This window comes from Leptodactylus fuscus, chromosome 9 (assembly GCF_031893055.1).
Source record: "Leptodactylus fuscus isolate aLepFus1 chromosome 9, aLepFus1.hap2, whole genome shotgun sequence".
Classification (NCBI taxonomy): Eukaryota; Metazoa; Chordata; class Amphibia; order Anura; family Leptodactylidae; genus Leptodactylus; species Leptodactylus fuscus.
Genome location: NC_134273.1, coordinates 74133677 through 74156072, shown reverse-complemented (window position 1 = coordinate 74156072; position 22396 = coordinate 74133677). Strand labels below are relative to the sequence as shown.

General features: G+C 44.6%; 1 protein-coding gene across 1 annotated transcript in view; it reads left to right on the top strand.

Annotated features, from left to right (window-relative positions):
- Positions 1-8352: 8352 nt before the first annotated feature.
- SLC44A3 (solute carrier family 44 member 3) overlaps positions 8353-22396 on the top strand; it is a 51674-nt gene continuing 37630 nt past the window's right edge. The window contains exons 1-3 of the mRNA XM_075286771.1: positions 8353-8481; positions 8553-8657; positions 17052-17153. Coding sequence (XP_075142872.1) covers positions 8631-8657; positions 17052-17153 — 129 coding nt within the window. The 5' untranslated portion in view covers positions 8353-8481; positions 8553-8630. The remainder of the gene's footprint in view (positions 8482-8552; positions 8658-17051; positions 17154-22396) is intronic.

Below are 22396 nucleotides of genomic sequence, written 5' to 3'. Positions count from 1 at the left end.
AGGTCATGAGAGTTTGAGAAAGCTGTAAAGTATTAGTGACATATTACTAGTGTCAGGTTGTGCCCAGGTCAAGAACAACTACAAGTGCTGAAGACGTCTCCAGCACTTCTGTATCCACAGCAAACAAAGCCGCACATTCCCAGGTGTTGCAGTATTTTAGCCAAACCAGGAGTGACTTTATAAAGGACTTTATATTAAAGGAATATCTTATCTTATCTTATCTCTCTTATAAAGAGGAGACATGGCATCTCTTATGGCTTCTTTACCTTTAAGATTCACACTTGGTTTTGTCTTCAAAACTGCATTTACAAAACCTGCAAATGTGAAATCACCCTAAAATAAACTGCAATAATAAATCCTTGTTTGTTTAGTCTAGTGAGGTTTGATCCGTTGAGGTTTTTCAGTGCAGGACGGACTTTTGCTCCAGTCGCCGCTCAGGTGTTTTTTCCAGGAGCCGGCTTGTGCTGGCTCCCAGGAAAAGAAGCGAGGTGCTCATTCTTCAGGCCGTTTCGCCTCGTGATTCGGCCTGAACACACTCCCTCCTCCCAACTAGGCCCATTCATTGGGCCCAATCCGGAGCGGAGTGCGCGACTGGATGACGGTGCAGTGCACCGGCATTCAGTCGCGGCTACCCGTCTTTTGGACCAGAACCTGAGGCGGTCTCCGCTTCGGGTTCCGATCTAATAACTCCACGTGAACTTACCCTAAGAGCTTCCTATATATTTTCCATTCATTTTGTAACCATTCTTGGCTCCAAAAACAAAATTTGCAACAAAAAAAGCTGCATTTCTACGTAGGGCCTCAACCTTAATCTGATTTAGCTTTCGTTCACACTGCCATTGTCTGTCAGAAGATCAGAACAACAGAAAAGTTTCCATTTGTGTTTGCCCGAAATCACGTCTTTTTGTTGTTCTACTCTTCTGATGGTTAGTTATGTGTGAACATAGCCTTAAGGAAAAAAAGAGTGTCGCCCGGATGTTGTCCCGTAAAAAATGCTGGCTCTCTGGTCTTACCTACTTAGTCCTAAACCTTACATCTGCTGCCATCTAGCGTCTACTTGTCACTTCTACAGAAAAAGTCCTTTTATTCATTTTAATGTTTTATTATATTCACAACTGTCTGCGTGCTCCACCTGCAGTGCTGCCCCGGACCCCCCACATTTGCCCGTGCAACTCCAGTGCGCCGATGGACCTCGAACTTGCGCCCCGCCGGCCCACTACTGCTCCTCTTGCCCTTGGACTCTCTACTTTTTTCCCTACCTGCTCTCCCATTCGCTTGCTCCCGTCTTCCTCCCGAACCTGCGACTCCGGGCCCCTCCCCCGCCCCCTCCCACACCACTTCTGCCACCCTGTTCCTACATGTACACACCCTCCCCACGCTTCTGTCTACCCCTGCAGACCCCCAGTGGACTCAGCAGTCCACGCCGTGCGCCGGGCTCTCGGCTGCTGTCGTCGATGCCATGTTGTTCATGTTAGTGTGTGGCCGGCAGTGGCCTGGTCCAATCAGAGCCCTGCGCCTGACGTGGTGATGTCATGTGAGGTCCTTCAGCCTACACGGACCGCGAATTTTGTGCCCGCGGTCGACAAACCCGGCGATATACATGGATTCTGAGGCGCCTATTCTTTTCCGGGTGACAGTCTAGGTATGTGTGAAATTTCATTGAAATCCGTTTCGGCCGTTGCGGCGTGATAGTGGAACAAACATCCAAACACACAAACTTTCTCATTTATAATATAATATTAGTAAGGATAAGGATTCATGGAGATGAATTTGCATTTATGTGACCACCCATAAAAAAGAATGAATTATTTTTACATAGTTGCTCCCTATTAGATTTTAATAGTTTCATTCTTTGTAAAGCAAAACGTGTCAGATCGATTCATTGTAGCAGAAATGAAAAAATCAAAACCAAACATAGAGCCCCAAAAAATGCTGCAGAAAAAACACAGAAAACAGGCTGCATCTTTTCCACTGCGTTTTTAATTGAGTTTTTGCTACAACTTTCTCTGCACTTTTTATTCCCCTGTTGAATATATAGAGAAAGTTCCCATTCTGCAACTAAAAAACCCCCCAGCTTTGCTGCCACATATGGTCTCATCCTCAGGGTGTGTTCACATACCCAAATATTATGTTCTAAAAATTTCTGCAACTAAAAATCAATTCCCTTCATCTTAATGGAGCGTCTAGAAATCCATGTGCAGCATCCTAAGGCTGAGTACACACGGGGTATTTTGGTCAGGATTTTGAGGCCGTATCCGCCTCAAAATCCTGACCAAAAAGAGGGATCCCATTGAAATCAATGGAAGCCAGTCAGTTCTCTTTTCCAGGAGCCGTTTGTTCTGGCTCCCGGAAGAAAGAAGCGACCATGCTCATTCTTCATGTGGATGCCATGGCCGGTTCAGCCTCAGACATCGATCTGAAGACACTCCCTCCTGACTAGGCTAATTCACTTGGGCCTAATCCGGCATCCAGTCGCAGCTACCTGTATTTTGGACCGGAACCTGAGGCTGCCATGTTGGGCGTTTTTGTGGTGGTGTCTTTCAGCAAAACATGGTGGAAATTGGGCAATTTATGCCCACCACATGTGACCTTACCCTAGAGGAGGGAAACAATGGTGGCAGCAGACTCATAAAAATGGATTAAAAATAAAAGAACTCAACCCCCCACCACCACCGATCCTCCATAGCTCCTTTTTCTGAAGCTGCCCAGGTCTCTACTTACCGGTCCCCTTTCAACACACAAGAAATGCCTGCGTGCTTGGTTGAAAGGGGTCACTGCTGCACCAATAGGGGCAGGACACATGACAGCTACATACCTCCCAACTTTTGAAGAACTGAAAGAGGGATAAAGTGTGCGGTGCGCGTAGTGCGCCACGGCAAATTTAGCTCCACCCACTTTTATGTTGACTCCACCCATTCTCATTCATTTTTCATGTGCCCCCACACAGTATAATCCTCCTACAGTCACCCATAAATTATATGTCCCCCCCCTCCATCTCTTTCCCAGTTTCTTCCCCCCATCTCTGCCCACAGTTTCATGTCCCCCCATCTCTGCCCCAGGATCATGTCCCCCATCTCTGTCCCCAGATTCATGTCCCCCCATCTCTGCCCCAGGATCATGTCCCCCCATCGCTGCCCAGATTCATGTCCCCCCATCTCTGCCCCCAGTTTCATGCCGTTCTCCCCCACCTTCATTTGCTCCCAGTTTCATGAGCCCCCTTCATTATGCTCAACCTCAATGTTTAACACAAAAAAACACTGATATTCACCTTCCAACGCTCCCTGCCGCTCTCTCCGCAGTCTCACTAACAGAGTTGTAGGTGCGATGTGATGTCATCACATCGCGCTTACACATCCACTAGCCAGAGCGCCACATCAAAGCAAGGAGCTGAGCTGTGACAGCTCCTTGCTTTAGTCGCGTATGTCCCGATTTCAACTCAGATTTGCGCCCTCCGGATGCAGATCTGAGTTGAAATCAGGACATACCTCCCGCCGACCGGGATCGTGGGACAGGACACCAAAATCGTGAATGTCCCACGGAAATCAGAAAAATTGGGAGGTATGCAGCTATGGGGCCTGCACCATGAAGCCTCTACCAGCAGGTGGCAGGTAATTCACAACTAGAGCTATAAATCCTTATCCTTACCCTCTAGTGGTGGAGGCATTCACAGTTATATGAAGAAAAAATTTAAAATTTTTTGTAGCAAATCCTCCTACGTCCATACATCCCTCATTTACGTTGGTAAAATAGGGAATTTAGGGCCTCATGTACACAAGCGTAATTTTGTGGATCAAAGTACGGACCCATATATTTGAATCCACCTCTGGTTTTGGCTTTAAAAACTGCATGAAAAACTGCATGTGTGAATTCAAGCTAAGATATGGAAACAATGATAGCCCTTATGGCTGTCTGTGCGGGCAGTGAGTAATGTCATAGAAAGTTATCTATCTAGTCTTATTTCATGCAACATTACCTTGTATAAACATGTAAATGGACCCGAAATATTCCATACACTTATAGTAAACAGTTTTAGGCCGGTGTCCCATGTTGCAAATATGAAGCATTTTGGCCATGGTGGAAACACTGTTGCAAAAAACCCCACAACGTTTTACAGTCCCTGCAAAATGAATGGGATTCTTTGCTAATCCAATCCACACATTGCAAAAAAAAAGAATCTGCAGGGGAAAATCGCCGCTTATCAATTATACCTGTAGAAATGTTGGTGTTTTCTGTATGGGTACAATAGGGGTAGATAGTCTGCAGAGGAAAACTCTGTGAACTCTCTGTGAAAAACTCTGCGGCAAAAATTGCAATTGTGCAAAAGCTACTTTTTTTTTGTTCCAGATTTTGCTGTTGTTTTTTGAGCCAAAGCCAAAAGTGAAAGCAGAGGGGAGAAGAATAAGAACTTGCTTTATATTTCACATTACTTTTGTAGCCTTTCTTCAGTTTGGCTCAATTTTTTGGTTTTGGTAGTGTGAGATAGCGAAGGGTGTGGTCTGGGAAGACAAGTATAGTCCAGGCAGGCACCTAAGGGGTGTTTGGTAAAGATTCACACCAGGGAGGTCAGCGGACTAATCAAGGCCTGATATAGTCTGTGTGTGAGGACTAGGAGCTGTGGCACCACACTGATAGAGCTGACCTGTCCAGACCTCCAAAGCAGGTACTGTGCCACCCGTTGTTGTTGCCAAGGTGTGAGACTGGTAGCCAGTCTTCTGTATAGTCAGGGAAAAGTTTCCTTATGATTAAGTTAGTTTCTCAGCCGAGAAGGGTTTTGTTTTGTTTATCCTGTGGCTTTGCAAAACCAGTGTATGCGTTATATATAAATAAAGCCTGAACTTGTGTGCAATCCAGTGTCTGTGTCCCTGTTTCCTGCACTGCTACCGAGCATCTACCTGAGCGATTTCCCCACAGTAGGTACATGTAAATGTAGCTTAACAGACTGAGGCTTGGTTCACATCTGCACATGGGTTTTTCATTTGGGGAGTCCGCTTGGGTACCCCCTGAAATGGAAACCTAATCCGCCTAAAAAAGTGGTTACCTTAGGAAACCCTCGGACCCCATAAACTGTTACATAGTAGATGAGGTTGGGTGACGACATCAGTCCATCAAGTCCAACCTATAATCCTACAATCCCTACAGTGTTGATCCTGAGGAAGGCAAAAAAAACCCATGAGGCTCATGCCAATTGCCCAATTTCAGGGAAAAAATTCCTTCCCGACTCTAATCTGGCCATCAGTATAAAAACCCTGATGACGGGTTCTGTGTGGTTTCCATTCGGTTTCTGCACAAAAATGCTGAAAAATGTGGAGAGGCAAATGGAATCCCTGTACAGAGACTGGGCGCAGATGTGAACTGAGCCTTAGATATTGGTGACCTGTCAGCCATTTGCAGAAACCACATCATTTAGGGTGCCTTCACACAGAGGAAAATGGCGCTGAATTTGGTGTGGAATCTGTGTCAGATTCAGCGCTTAAAAAAAAAAGCCTCCCATTGACTGTGGGAGGCTTTTTAGCGCTGAATCTGACGCGGATTCCACACCAAATTCAGTGCCATTTCCTCCGTGTGCACCCTTAGACGTGCGTTGGGCCTCCTCACTAAGCTGTCTAAATTACAATTTTTGCAGCAGGTGAAATCTCACATTATGGCAGGTGCATGGAACTGGCAGCGGTCTCGCCATTATATAATGTAATTGTGCCATCATTGGAGGCCTTGTGCAGGCGGATTTTCGCCAGGGTGGCAGCTGCCATTACATGAGCATGTACCGTATTCTGCATCGGGTTTTTGCAGAGGTTCTGTTTTGTTTTTTCAGCTGCTCTATACTCAGACACGTTAATGGGGTATAATATATCCTATTTCCAGTAGACTGAAAACTTGTGCTCACACATCCTGATAGATTCCTGAGAGTGCGAACAAGGCCTTAGGCTAGTTGTAGACGACTGTATATTTTGCGGTCACCAGACTAATAATTAGTCTTCAGTTTTTGCGTGCAGAGAGTCTTCAGTGCGTCTTCAGCATCAGAGAAGTATGTCCATAAAAACTGACAGAGTGTCTTCATTGTGTCATTGGTGTGTGATCCTAGTTTGCAGATCCACCATAAAAAACACAGGGGTAGGACTGAGCTGATCTTGAGATTTCAGGATCATTTTTAAAATCCGATTAAAATTTTCCAGCCGATCCCAATCGTGAAATTTGCTCGATCGCCGATCGGGATTCGATCTTCCCCTATCCCTCAAACCTGCACAGGTGACATCTAATGATATCCCTAGCGTGTCCTTGCAAATGGATGTCACACTGAGTACATCCGTGTGCCGTCTTAGGTTTTCAGGCTCCCATAGGTGAGTCCGTTCTGCAAAACTGAACAGAATAGGATATGTTCTATCTGATTCAGTGTGGAATCACGGCATGCAGACAGTGAAAAACATGGTGGTGTGCATGTACCCATAGAAATGAATGGGTCAGTGTACTATCTGCGAAAAACAAGGATAGCACACGGATCTTGCCCACGGTCGTCATGCTGTATATATTTATAATTGGCATGTAATCTGCACGGTTTATTTCCTGCACGCGTCCTGTAGCCGCTGTCATTATGAGTAATAGTTTGCACGTGGTAACCGTATGTTATGTAGTCATAAACTCAGCATTTTATCAGCGTTCTTTCCTTTCACCTATTAAAACATCCTACAACACAAACCCTTCCCTTCAGGTCAGATTCACACACAGCAGATTTGGTGAGTAAAATGTGGTGATTAAAAATCCCTTCCATTCATCAGAGATGGGTTGTTTTGGCAGAGCAGATGGATTTCTGCAAATTTGATTCAGCTAAATGAGACAAGGAAATTCTCTACAATAAATATGCCATATGTGAATTCTGACATTGCTGGGTTCTTTTCCAAGATGGCGGCATGTGAGTGCCAGCCTAATACAGAAGCTCCAAGCTGAGAGCGACCCTATCTTTCCGTTTTCACTCTCACTCTGTCTGTATCTTAAAGGATCCTCTACTCAGGTACCCTTGCACTATGACTACCTATTTGGAATGAAAAAAACCTGTGGATATTTTCTAAGGTATCCTTTTGTGTTTATTGCTTAGGCTTGGAAGATGCCTGCAGTCGGCTAAATAGAATTTCCTGTGTACATGTGAAGGCTTTGTTATAGCCTTGTTACCATCCCCCATAACATAAGGGAAGCGTGAACAACGAGAGACAGACAAAACTTGCATGAAATTGCGGACTCCTTCTTTCAAGGGAATATTTTGGCATCTATTGTTTATGCTTGGAAGATACCTGCGGTCGGCTGACTGGAATTTCTTTTTCTTGTGGACATGTGGAGGCTTTGTTACAGCCTTTGTTCAATCTGCTATTGGCTTGTATGTGTTTTCTCTTGCTATATACTACTACTATGTATCTATGATGCTGTATCACACTGAATTTCCTCATGGTGGGACTATTAGAGGATTATTTTATCTAATCTTGATCTTTCTAATAACCAATACTTCCATGCACACTGTGCCTATATGCTGAAAAAAAGCTCCCAGCGTATACGTTTTGGTTTCCAGTGTCCTTCATCTGTCCGGTGTCCTCCCTCCGTCTGTCTGTGTCCTCCGTCTGTTCAGTGTCTTGTGTCTATTTAGTTTCCTCCATCTGTCCCGTGTCCTCCATCTGTCCGGTGCCCTCGGTCTGTCCGGTGCCCTCCGCCTGTCCGGTGCCCTCCGCCTGTCCGGTTTTCCCATTTTTTTACACTTTCCATTACATAGGGCCTCCTTTGTAACATGAAGTTCCTGGGTCCTGATGCCAAATCTTTACCCGACCCCCATCTATAGTGTATTGATAATAGTGCTGCTCTCCTCATATTTGGAGAACCTAGGGGCCCCCTAAGGGTCCAAGGGCCTGTGTGCAAATCCCCTGTCCATTTTTCGCTAGGCGTATACGTGAGTGTATACATTTGACCGCAGGCTCGTGTGCAATGTGTACAGTGGCATACAATGTCTTTCTATAGTCTAAGACCGCTTGGAGTAAACGATAAAGTGTTTTTTGTAGATTTACAAAGGGAATAAACCATCTACAGGATCGCCATCTACATGATAAATATCTGTCGGTATTGGCGGCCTGACCCAATATGACTGTGAGATCATTGTTACGCTTTACAGCCACATTGGAGTAAAAGCCACAACTGTTTATAAGTGTGTGTGAGGAAAGAAGGTACAAAGGTGAGTGAGAGAGTCCACAATGGAGGGAGCACTACAGTGTGCAGTACCGCGGGGCCCCAGCAGATGGCGCTCTCCCCACACCTAGCACTGCTGTCCCCGGCTGCACATAGTCCTGGGCAGTTCTTCTTCACCTGGCGGCCGGGCAGTGGGAGGGGCGGCCCCTGTGTCATCTGCCCCGTGTGCCCGCACCTGCCTATACAAGGACTTGCTATCTCTCCCCCCTCATGCTGCCTCTCGGTGCCCGCTGACGCCATACTCTGCCTGGACTAGAACTTGCTGTAAGTACTCGGGGAGTTCCCGGCGGGCTCTGCTTGTTATTGGAGTTGTAATGGTGTCCTGTGTCTTGCAGGGAGGTGTCCGGGACATGTCGTGCTGCTGCCTGGCCGCGGTCCGGTGAGTCCGGCTGAGGAGGCCCCCGGCTGTCACCATGTCGCGCTGCTGCGGGGAGTACCAGGTACCACGTGACCCCAGCCCATAGAGTGCCCAGGGGGAGGAGGAGGGGGCACAGGCTGGCACCTGCCAGTCACTGACCCAGGATATGGGGCAAGACTAAGATCACTAACCTCAGGGCCCATTTGCGGTGCACACACATGTGTAGGGGATCATACAAGTCTTTGCGGATCCGTGATTGTTCTTTGCAGATCAGTATTTCTCGCTATGGTCGCGTACACGTATCCTCAGGGTGTTATATATTATATAGTGGGCTATAATTAAACACCTATGACTAGATGGATATGTGACGATATATATATATATACCGTATTTTTCGGACTATAATACCTATATACATATATATATATATATATATATATATATATATATATATACACAGTGGCGTAACTAGGAATGGCGAGACCCCGTGGCAAACTTTTGACATCCCCCCCCCCCCAACTGACACCGAAGACCTCGACTAGCCCCCTCCTATTCATTCCTGTGCGCTCTATTATGCCCCATAGTGGCCCCTGCACACAGTATTATTCCCCATAGTGGCCCCTGCACACAGTATTATCCCCCATAGTGGCCCCTGCACACAGTATTATACCCCACAGTGACCCCTGCACACAGTATTATGTCCCATGGTGGCCCCTGCACACAATATTATGCCCCATAGTGGCCCCTGCACACAGTATTATTCCCCATAGTGGCCCCTGCACACAGTATTATCCCCCATAGTGGCCCCTGCACACAGTATTATCCCCCATAGTGGCCCCTGCACACAGTATTATACCCCACAGTGGCCCCTGCACACAATATTATGCCCCATAGTGGCCCCTGCACACAGTATTATTCCCCATAGTGGCCCCTGCACACAGTATTATCCCCCATAGTGGCCCCTGCACACAGTATTATACCCCACAGTGGCCCCTGCACACAGTATTATGTCCCATGGTGGCCCCTGCACACAATGTTATGCCCCATAGTGGCCCCTGCACACAGTATTAAACCCCATAGTGGCCCCTGCACACAGTATTATCCCCCATAGTGGCCCCTGCACACAGTATTATCCCCCATAGTGGCCCCTGCACACAGTATTATCCCCCATAGTGGCCCCTGCACACAGTATTATCCCCCATAGTGGCCCCTGCACACAGTATTATCCCCCATAGTGGCCCCTGCACACAGTATTATCCCCCATAGTGGCCCCTGCACACAGTATTATCCCCCATAGTGGCCCCTGCACACAGTATTATCCCCCATAGTGGCCCCTGCACACAGTATTATCCCCCATAGTGGCCCCTGCACACAGTATTATCCCCCATAGTGGCCCCTGCACACAGTATTATCCCCCATAGTGGCCCCTGCACACAGTATTATCCCCCATAGTGGCCCCTGCACACAGTATTATCCCCCATAGTGGCCCCTGCACACAGTATTATCCCCCATAGTGGCCCTTACACACAGTATTATGCCCCATAGTGGCCCCTGCACACAGTATTATGCCCCATAGTGGCCCCTGCACACAGTATTATGCCCTATAGTGGCCCCTGCACACAGTATTATCCCCCATAGTGGCCCCTGCACGCATCCTACTTATTTTCAGGGTATCATCAACATCACCCATCCCTGTAACATGGAGGTGTGAATAAGTCCTAAGAATTTCACGTCTGCCCTGCTGTAATGTCACCTATCACTAGGCACACTCACTTCTCGGGTTGCTGGTAGAGCAGGGTGACAAGTGGTCGCTCAGCTTTCCAGTAAACAGATATGACTAAATAACAGGACAACGTGGAGACTTGACTGACTGATAAGTCAATTATTGTTCTAATATTCTGCTGTGTATAACATGGTTACTACTGTATGTTTTATTGGGAAGGACACATAGATAGTGTGTCTTATTACCAGTCTGCGTTCGGTATTCTGTTGGGGGAGTTCGCTTGGGGACCCCCCGAACGGAATACCAAACGCATTGACAAGCACACGGACCCCATAGACTGTAAGTTGCGTTCACCCAAGCTTTATATGGCTCCCAGGAAATTCTTCTGAAAGATTTTCTTGTTTTTACATGCTATGATTCAGTTACTGAATACGTATCTTCTGTCTAAGTTCTTATGTATGGTATCTGTTTTTCACAACATTTTCATTGCTGCTGCTCATGTGAGACTGACAGGACCAGTTAGAGATGTCGAAGTCTTGTCTAAGGCTGCACAGGGGCTCAGCAGCAAGTAATTGCACATTTGTCCCTGTTAAAATCTGACATGTATCAGCACCGGTGTTAGAGTTAAGTCCTCCATCGGAGCATGGGAGGTGAACCTTGCAAGATTCGTCTCACAAATATTTTCAAAGTTCGCTCAGAGGTTTCATTTAGACCAATGATGTCTGAAACGGAACTGCTGTTATACTTTGGGGTCTCTTCAGAGGTCTAGGGGAGGTGAGTAAACATAACAAACAGACCTACCTCCCTACCTGGGTCCCTGTTTTCTTGAGGCCTCTTGCAGCCTCGTGAATGATGTCAGGGACCACAAAGGCCTCCGATTGGGTCACACCAGTGTCTTGTGTCTATACATTATGACACTGGTATGACTGCTGATGCCAAATCACCGTCCTGATGTCATTCAGGAGACTGAAGAGGATGGGGACCACTGCCAGAGTCCAGGGAAGTTGAGTAACCCAGTTTGTTATGTTTACTCACCTCCCCTGGGCATCTGCTTATCATATTCTGGGGTCTTTAGAGTATTTCTAGTTTGCAGGAGCCCACCACTTTTGAAAAATTCGTAATGAGAACTGGTTCAGTCATCCCTATGTTAGAGATAGTGTTGGCCAAAAGTATTGGCACACCTGCAATTCTGTCAGAAAATACTCATTTTCTTCCATAAAATGATTGTAATCACAAATTCTTTGGTATTATTATCTTCATTTAATTTGTCTTCAATGGAAAACCACAAAAAGAATTGTCAAAAAGCCAAATTGGATATAATTCCACAGCAAACATAAAAAAGGGGGTGGACAAAAGTATTGGCACTGTTTGAAATATCATGTGATGCTTCTCTAATCTGTGTAATTAACAGCACCTGTTACTTACCTGAGGCACCTAACAGGTGGTGGCAATAACTAAATCACACTTGCAGCCAGTTGGAATGGGTTAAAGTTGACTCAATCTATGTCCTGTGTCCTTGTGTGACCACATTGAGCATGGAGAAAAGAAAGCAGACCAAAGAACTGTCTGAGGACTTGAGAAGCAAAATTGTGAGGAAGCATGAGCAATCTCAAGGCTACAAGTCCATCTCCAAAGACCTGAATGTTCCAGTGTCTACCATGTGCAGTGTCATCAAGAAGTGTAAAGCCCATGGCACTGTGGCTAACCTCCCTAGATGTGGACGCAAAAGAAACATTGACGAGAGATTTCACCGCAAGATTGTGCGGATGGCGGATAAAGAACCTCGACCAACATCCAAACAAGTTCAAGCTGCCCTGCAGTCCGAGGGTACAACAGTGTCACCCCGTACTATCCAGTGTCAGCGTCTGAATGAGAAGGGACTGTATGGTAGGAGACCCAGGAAGACCCCACTTCTTACCCAGAGACATAAGCCAGGCTGGAGTTTGCCAAAACGTACCTGAGAAAGCCAAAAACGCTTTGGAAGAATGTTCTCTGGTCAGATGAGACAAAAATAGGAAAAGGCATCAACATAGAGATTACAGGGGGAAAAAAAAGAGGCCTTCAAAGAAAAGAACGCGGTCCCTACAGTCAGACATGGCGGAGGTTCCCTGATGTTTTGGGGTTGCTTTGCTGCCTCTGGCACTGGGCTGCTTGACCGTGTGCATGGCATTATGAAGTCTGAAGACGACCAACACATTGTGCAGCATAATGTAGGGCCCAGTGTGAGAAAGCCGGGTCTCCCTCAGAGGTCAGGGGTCTTCCAGCAGGACAATGACCCAAAACACACTTCAGGTCAGCACTAGAAAATGGTGGTGAGAGAAAGCCCTGGAGACTTGTAAAGTGGCAGCAATGAGTCCAGCCCTGAATCCCATAGAACACCTGTGGAGAGATCTCTTGGTGGCAGTTTGGAGAAGGCCCCCTTCACATCTCAGGGGGGACCTGGAGCACTTTGCCAAAGAAGAATGGTCTAAGATTCCAGCAGAGCCTTGTAAGAAACTCATTGCTGGTTACCGGAAGCGGTTGTGCGCAGTTATTGTGTCTAAAGGTTGTGCTACCAAGTATTAGGCTGAGGGGGCCAATACTTTTGTCCGGCCCATTTTTGGAGTTTTGTGTTAAATGATCAATGATTTGACTTTTTTTTTTCATTCTCTTTTGTGTTTTTTCATTGCAAGCAAAATAAATGAAGATATTACCAAAGAGTTTGTGCTTGCAATCATTTTCTGGAAGAAAACGATTATTATCTGACAGAATTGCAGGGGGGCCAATACTTTTGGCCAACACTGTAGACTGCAATGATATTTTGGCCCACATAAGGGTTGCGATCAGCCATCAATTAAGTGTCTGTCATGGGGCTATTATCGCCCCTGTAAAAGGCAAGTTTTGCTTCTCAGTGTATATGGAGAATCTGACACTTTCTTCCTCCTCTGCATTGATCTTTCCCTCCTATACTGCTGGGATGAGCGCTGGCCACATGCCCAATGTCCTGACCACAGCTCACCATCCTGTTACTTGAGGATTGTCAGGGGTGCGGTTTTGCTCAGACGAGACTTTATATTTTCACTTTTTCTGAGAACTCAGATTCCAGAATCGATGCAACTTTGTGTAGATACAATGAGGACGATTACATGTACACTGATGCTAGGTGCGTGTACAAGTGTAGTTTTTGCTAACTCCTGCTTAGTATCGGTCTGATTTGTCCCCGACTCCAGTCGCATAATCAAAGATTTCTATGTTGTGCTGCGACTCCTTTACCGATGCAAGTGAATAGAGTCACATTGCAAACCAAAGTGTACTACAACTACGTCTTCAAGTCGCGAAATTATTGAGCTGGATTTTTTTTTTTTTTTAAGTAGAAGTCTCAGTCGCAGCTCCCTTGGTGTCGTGTTCTGACTCCATTGACTTATATTAGTGAATGAGTTGCAGCACGACAGTGCAATCTTTGAGAGTTCGGCCATAGTCGTTGTACTGTACTATTATCACTATGGGAGGCAAGGGCTCCTAGTATCATACATAACTATACAGGATGGCGTTCCCAACCACTTTTGTCTATTTATTTCATGCCTTTGGACCCGCTGTATATATGTGTACTAGCTGGTACCCGCGACTTCGTCTGCGGTGATTGTAGCAGTGGGTATATACAGGTGTGGGTAAGGTTTTCGTAGTGTGTATAAGGTATGGGATATGAAATGTAACTTTGTATCTTGTTGTTGCTGTAATTCAGAGAATACGTGAGACTTTTGTGTTGAAGTTAATTTGTATTAGAGCTGCTATATATACGGTGTTGTGAGAAACTTTACATAGTGACTTTGGGACAGAAGTATTTGAAGTTAACCCTTTCCCGCCGATGGCATTTTTGGATTTTCGTTTTTGACTCCCCTCCTTCTAAACCCCATAACTTTATTTCTCCGCTCCCAGAGCCATATGAGGTCTTAGTTTTTGCGGGACAAATTTTTCTTCATGATGCCACCATTATTTATTCTATATAATGTACTGGGAAGCAGGGAAAAAATTCAGAATGGGGTGGATTTGACGAAAAAATGCATTTCTGCGACTTTCTTACGGGCTTTGGTTTTACGGCGTTCACTGTGCAACCAAAATGACATGTCCCCTGTATTCTGTGTTTCGTTACGATGCCGGGGATACCAAATTTCTATGGTTTTATTTACATTTTGATCCCTTAAAAAAAATCCAAAACTGTGTTAAAAAATTTTTTTTTTTTGAAAAGTCGCCATATTCCGACAGCCGTAACTTTTTTATACGTGCGTGTACGGGGATGTATAGGGCGTCTTTTTTTGAGGGACCGGGTGTACTTTGTAGTTTTACCATTTTCGGGAAATGTTATTGCTTTGATCACTTTTTATTCAAATTTTTATCAGAATCAAAACAGTGAAAAAACAGCGGTTTGGCAATTTTGACCATTTTTCCCGCTATGGCGTTTACCGAACAGGAAAAATATTTGTATAGCTTTGTAGAGCGGGCGATTTCGGACACAGGGATACCTAACATGTATGTGTTTCACAGTTTTTAACTATTTTTATATGTGTTCTAGGGAAAGGGGGGTGATTTGAATTTTTAATCCTTTTTATTTGTTTTTTTTTTTTTTTTTTTTACTTTTTTAAACTTTTTTTTTTTGCATTTATTAGACCTCCTAGGGGTATTGACATGGGTGGGCGGTGTCGCGGATTGTCAGAGCGGTGGGGGTCGGCAAACATGGCTGCTCCGGAGCGTTATAGAGCGCCTCCTGGAGTATCGTTAAGGTGAGGGGCAAAGTGTTAAAGTATATGTATATGAGATTGTGTGGGGTTAGGGGCGAGGCTGTAGAGGGCAATATGAATTTTGTGGCTTGCTATGGTCCAAAGTGTGTGAGATTGCAGAGATGGTGGTGTGAGTTTGGGGTTTGTGGGGGTCCTGCCACAAACGTATGTGCGCTATTGTGACGAAAAGTAGCCTATTGCGCAATCGGGTGTATTAACTATGTTTGTGGAAAATTTCAGCCAAATCGGTGGAGCGGGTTTTGCGTGATTGAGGAACAAACATCCGAACATCCAAACTCACAAACCCACAAACTTTCACATTTATAATATTAATAGGATATATATATGTCAGTATTTATTCAGACAGGCAGGACTGCACGCTGTACTTGTGTGGTTTTCCTAATCCGGTAGCGTTGGTAGAATCAGTGCAGACAAACAAGCTGCGAGCTTGGAATAGTTTTACTCCGGCTGTGTAGCGATGTGTTTATCTCTCATGGACACAGTCCCAAATATGCCACAGTAAGATCACATATGCCTCGCTGTCTGCTGGATTCTGGGTGGGCAAAATCTACATACCGTACCTTTCTATAACCAAACTTTATACCACACGTACCATATACTTCTGACCTAAGATGTACTTTTCTCTTGTACCTATATTTGTTATACAATACCTTCGTGTGTTCCCTGTTATCGGCCATTTGAGGCTGACTAGTTTTCTAGTATTTCTGGTTTTCTGCTTTGCTGGCATTAGTCGAAATAAACAGGATATGTGCATGGCCTCTATATGACGGATATGTGCAGGGCCTATATATATGACGGATATGTACAGGGCCTATATATGACGGATATGTGCAGGGCCTATATATGACGGATATGTGCAGGGCCTCTATATGACGGATATGTGCAGGGCCTATATATATGACGGATATGTACAGGGCCTCTATATGACGGATATGTGCAGGGCCTATATATGACGGATATGTGCAGGGCCTCTATATGACGGATATGTGCAGGGCCTCTATATGACGGATATGTGCAGGGCCTATATATGACGGATATGTACAGGGCCTATATATGACGGATATGTGCAGGGCCTCTATATGACGGATATGTACAGGGCCTATATATGACGGATATGTGCAGGGCCTATATATGACGGATATGTGCAGGGCCTCTATATGACGGATATGTGCAGGGCCTATATATGACGGATATGTGCAGGGCCTCTATATGATGGATATGTGCGGGGCCTATATATGATGGATATGTGCGGGGCCTATATATGATGGATATGTGCAGGGCCTATATATGATGGATATGTGCGAGGCCTATATATGACCTTGTATTTCAGCGGGTTAAACTGGTGTGAGCATGGCTTTGGGGGGTGTGGGTTTTTTTTTGTTTTTTTTTTTTGGATGAAAGTATATTACTGGTAAAACTGATCCACATGGTGTAAAATTATGAATAAAATCCATATTATTCACCTCTCCGATCCCCTCCGGTCACTGGTCTTACGTTGACATGTCATGGCTGGACCAGGAAACATAGACATTGTGGACATAGTAGTGGGGAACAATGAAGTGACTGGGGCTTTGTTTTTTGTATTTTTTTTTTTTATTGTTACTATTTTTTTTTTTCTTTCCATCTGGGAATCCTTGACAGCTATATAAACCTTGTTTGCTGATACAGACCATGTTTTGCACGCTACAGTAATTGACTCCGTCAAGCATGCCTCTAGGTATTGAGAGATCTTGGTGAATGAAGAGGTTTGGTCGTTGTCTTGGACTACCCAGGAAAGTTTAGAGAGGACTCACTCGGTGGCTAAGAAGTGAGCTGTGAATTCTGTCCCAGATGCACGAGCTTACAGGAGAGAGCACACAGGGTTAATACATATAAGGTTTCGGGAGCGGCGTCACAGTTTCACTTTTGGCGCCGGGTACATATTTAACATTGTAACATCACTGTGTAAATTCTTTAAACTTTTTTTTTTCTTTTTAAGGTGTCTGAAGATACCAGACAGAGACAATGGAGGCTTGTACTGCACAGGAGGTGTACAGATATCCCATGGCTGGTTATATTTTTCCTTTTCTGCTGTGGTTTGGTAAGCAATAGTTACAGATAATATACTTTATATGAAAGTTATTTGTGTTATTTAAAAGGATCCTAACATTGGATACCCTTTTTTTTTTTCTCCCTAAGACGTAGGAATAGCCTTAAGAAAGACTATTCTTCTCCTACCTTTAGATGTCTTCTCTGCACCGCTGTTCGGTAGAAATCCAGGTTTTTCTTTGGTATGCAAATGAGTTCTCACGCAGCACTGGGGGCGTCCCCAATGCTGCGAGAGAAATCTCCAGCGCCGCCTCCATCTTCTTCAGTAATGCCCTCACCCTGTGTCTTCTTCTGTCTTGGATTTCAGTCTTCTAGGCCTCGGGCAGGGCCGACTGCGCATGCTCGGCCACAAGAAAATGGCTGCTTACTGTGTAAGCGTCCGTTTTCTTGTAGCCCGGGCATGTGCAGCCGGCTCTGCCCGAGTCCTAGAAGATTGAAACCCAGGACAGAAGAAGACACAGGGAGAGTGATGTTGCTGGAGATTTCTCTCGGAGCATTGGGGACGCCCCCAGTGCTGTTTGAATGCTGAGGACCACCCCCAGTGCTGCAAGAGAACTCATTTGCATACCGAAGAAAACCTGGATTTCTACCGAATGGCGGAACGGAGAAGACATCTAAAGGTAGGAGAAGAATAGCCTTTCTTAAGGCTATTCCTACATCTTGGGGAGAAAAAAAGGGTATCTAATGATAGGATCCCTTTAAAGTCTTTTTTACATAGGACTGCATAGGTGGTGGATCATCCTCTGGGATATTGCCTGGATCAAGTGGCCCAAATCCCCATACGTGACTGGAGAGCAGGATGAGCATGGGTCACCCTTCGCTATTGCGGTGATTGGAGGTGTTGCCTCCTAACCCGCCCTCCACTATTTCCATTGCTTAAGCTTTTCCTGCTCAGTGGCCTCTTGTTTTTAGTAACTATGGGCTCCCTGGAGTCAGACCCCCACTTAAAGACAGTGTATCAGGTCCAAAATGCCTCCCAAACCAATAATTGAGCCACGTAATAGGAGCAGAAACTTACTTTTGTGGCCACACAGAAATACTCATCTTTTTATGTTTATGCAAATCAGCCTACAAGTGCATTGGGAGCGGGACTGATGTGCCAGATTTGACTACAGACCATTGCAAATGCATTGGGTCACCCCTGGAATCACTGCTACACTTTAGCTTTGATTGAAATTTTCAGAATCTTCATCACAGTTGTCTGTGGCCAAATCTAGCAAATCATGTCCCGCCCCCATTGCACTTCCAGACTGATTGTTATATACATGCAATTACATAATTCTGCATTTTTTCATCGGTTTATGTTTTTGGTTTTATTATAGGCCCCTACGTGGCACTATTAGTGGTTTAGGAGGCGTTTTGAACCTGCCAGACTCCCTTTAAATTTTAGCTGGTTGTAGGGAATTTAGAATAATCTTCTCTTGGTCTTTACTTTATTCTTTCTATGTGAATGTGTACATAAGGCTCAGATGTCAACTTTGCAATTGTACTGTGTTACTCCAATAGGCCTGATATCAGAAACCATGCCGGAAGGGTGAAGGTTTTATTTACATGTGCTATGCCATGCCTCAGTAGTTCTGTAGGAACATATTCCATATCCAGAGAATGCAAATCGGCTCATGCCAGACAAAATACAGACACCTTTGCTTTGGCTGACATGAGATAATTTGAATACTTTTTTTTCCCCATGAAAAATCGCATCCATGGCGCAAACAACCTGATCGAGGTGGTCTCACAGATTCTCGATTGGGTTCAAGTCCAGGGAATTTGCTGGCCAAGGGAGTACGGTAAACTCATCCTGGTGCTCCTCGAACCACACACGTACACTGCGAGCTTTATGACACGTCGCATTGTCCTGCTGGTAGATGCCATCATCCTGAGGAAAAACAATTCGCATGTAGGGGTGAACATGGTCCCCAAGGATAGATGCATACTTGTGTTGATCCATCGTGCCTTCCACAATTATGAGTGCACCCAGATGGCTGATGACACGTGCCTTCTGCGATTGGTTATTTAACGTTGACGTCACAAGTAGGCGGTGGTCACATTAATATGACTGGACTGTGTACAATAACACATTAGATATTCTCTGCTTTACTTTAGAGACAAATTCCTTGTGTGGAGCTCCTTGTCCTTGTTAATTGCAGGCAGAATTCATCTTATAAATATGGTAGTACTGCCTAAATGTTTATGCACACTGGTACCAGTACCCATTAAAGGGTACCCATCATTCAATCACTTTTTTTTCTAACACGTCAGAATAGCCTTTAGAAAGGCTATTCGTCCCCTACCTTTCGTTGTCTTCTCCGTGCCGCCGTTCGCCTAAAATCCCGTTTTTTCTCGGTATATAAATGAATTCTTTCACAGCATTGGAGCCACCCCCAGAGAACTCTCCAGCGCCGCCTCTCTCTTCTTCTGCAGTGAGGTCTTCACCGTGTCTTCTTCCGGTGGCGGCTTGTAACGTCTAGGCCTAGGGCAAGCCGACTGCGCATGCCTGCCGACCGTGAGAAAATGGGCGCTTCCAATACTATGAAAGCGGCCATTTTTCTTGTGGCTGTGAGCATGCGCAGTTGGCTTGCCCTAGGCCCGAGGCCTAGAAGTTACAAGCCACCACCGGAAGAAGACACGGTGAAGACCTCGCTGCAGAAGAAGAGAGAGCAGTTCTCTGGCAGCATTGGGGCCACCCCCAGTGCTGTTTGACTGCTGGGGCCCGCCCCCAGTGCTGCGAAAGAACTCATTTACATACCGAGTAAAAACAGTATTTTAGGCGAATGGCGGCACGGAGAAGACAACAAAAGGTAGGGGACGAATAGCTTTTCTTAAGACTATTCCGACATGTTAGAAAAAAAATGTGATTGGATGATGGGATCCCTTTAAGTTCTTTAAAAAGATAGACTCCCTGCTCATCCCTTTTATTTGGAGTAGCTCACGATCCAAATTGCGGTTGTCCACCTTACAACCTCCGAAGCAGCAGGGGGGGGGAATATCCTTGCCAGATTTATTTCTCTTCTATATACAGTCGAGGCTCGAACTAGAGCTTGATTGCCAATCGGGATCCGATCTTTCCCGATCGCTCAACCCTAGTCCCTGCCAAATCTCCTCTATAGGTCGACCCTGGCGTACCTGAACTAGCTGGTCTACCCGATGCTCAATCCTAGTCGCAAAAGGAGATGAACTCCTTAACTGACTTGTATGATCAAGGTAACTTTAAGAGACTCTGCTTTTTGGATATTTACCAAAAATATATCACTTGTTAGGTATTTGGTTAATGGCCATAGCCCTAGCTAGCTCTTTGCTGAGGCCGGCCGGGACGTTGTTGCAAAGGAAAAAGCAAAAAAATTCACAGCAGAGGTGTAAAATCTTTTCTTCATTCCAGCTTCAGGTAACATTCAGGTTCTCCATTAGTAGTAGATGAAGGTTGACTGTAAGGTTGGGGTTGGTAGTACACAGCGATCTGTGCTTAGATTAGGTTGTGTTAGAAGAGTGTGACGAATACATTTGCTACGTTCATAGAACTAGGTGCTAAATTCCCCATGCTTATGGTTGGCTAAACAAATATATCCAGTTACTTCATCCCTATAAATAGCCGAGCGCTCGTAGTTCAGGACAGGATTAAAATATCCTTTTAACACAGTAAGGGCATTGCTTAGGAGATTGTACACGCCGTATATATTCCAAAAGCTCAAGAGTCTCCACGGTGCTCATGTCATCTTTGGCCGTGTATGTCGGGGAACTGCTTTTGTTTTTTTGCCTTTGTATTAAAAAACAGACTCGCACGTAGAAAGAAAGTTTACAGCAACGGGCTACAATGTACGCTGGAAAGTGATGAGAAGTGTGTTTCCAAAAAGACATTATGAAGACCCGATTTTTTAAAAAGTGATAATTCAGATTTTCTGACTCATTGGTATCCAAATGTAGGAAAATTATTAAGAGGAACGCACTCCAGCTACCGCCACAACTTACAATGGCCTAAGAATGGAGGTTGGGGGTGTTCAGACTAGTGTAGGGATTTCTATCCTGGACAACCCCTCTAATGGTAAGGATTTTTACATTCTCTCTCAGGACAGGTTGAAGGATTTTCCAGTACATGCAGTACACTACAATACTGTACAATACAATACCCTACAATACACTACAATATAATACTATACACTACAATACACTACACTACAATACTGTACACTACACTACAATACTCTACACTACAATACTCTACACTACAATACTGTACAATACCCTACAATACACGACACTACAGTACATTACGATACAATACAATACCCTACAATTCACGACACTACAGTACATTACAATACAATACGCTACAGTACAATACACTACAGTACAATACAATACACTATACTACAATACTGTACAATGCAATACACTACAGTACACTATAATACAATACTGTACAATACAGTACACTACAATACAGTACTATACTATACAATACGCTACACTACAATACACTACAGTACAATACACTACAGTACAATACACTACAGTACAATACAATACAATACCCTACACTACAATACACTACAGTACAATATGCTACACTACAATACAGTACACTACAATACAATACACTACAGTACATTACACTACAATACACTACAGTACACTGCAATACAATACTGTACAATACACTACAATACAATACACTACAGTACACTACAATACTATACAGTACATTACACTACAATACACTACAGTACACTACAATGCACTACAATACAATACTGTACAATACACTACACTACAGTACATTACACTACAATACACTACACTACAATACTGTACAATACACTACAATACAATACACTACAGTACATTACAATACTATACAGTACATTACACTACAATACACTACACTACAATACTCTACAATACACTACAATACAATACACTACAGTACATTACAATACACTACAGTACACTACAATACTATACAGTACATTACACTACAATACACTACAGTACACTACAATGCACTACAATACAATAATGTACAATACGCTACATTACACTACAGTACATTACACTACAATACTGTACAATACACTACACTACAATACAATACACTACAGTACATTACACTACACTACAGTACACTGCAATACAATACTCTACAAAAATGGATGACCAGATAGCGGCTGTACGATTCAGTAACTTGATTAAAACACACCGCCAAAAAGTGTGCAAATTTATGCAAGTAGTCATGGACGGTCT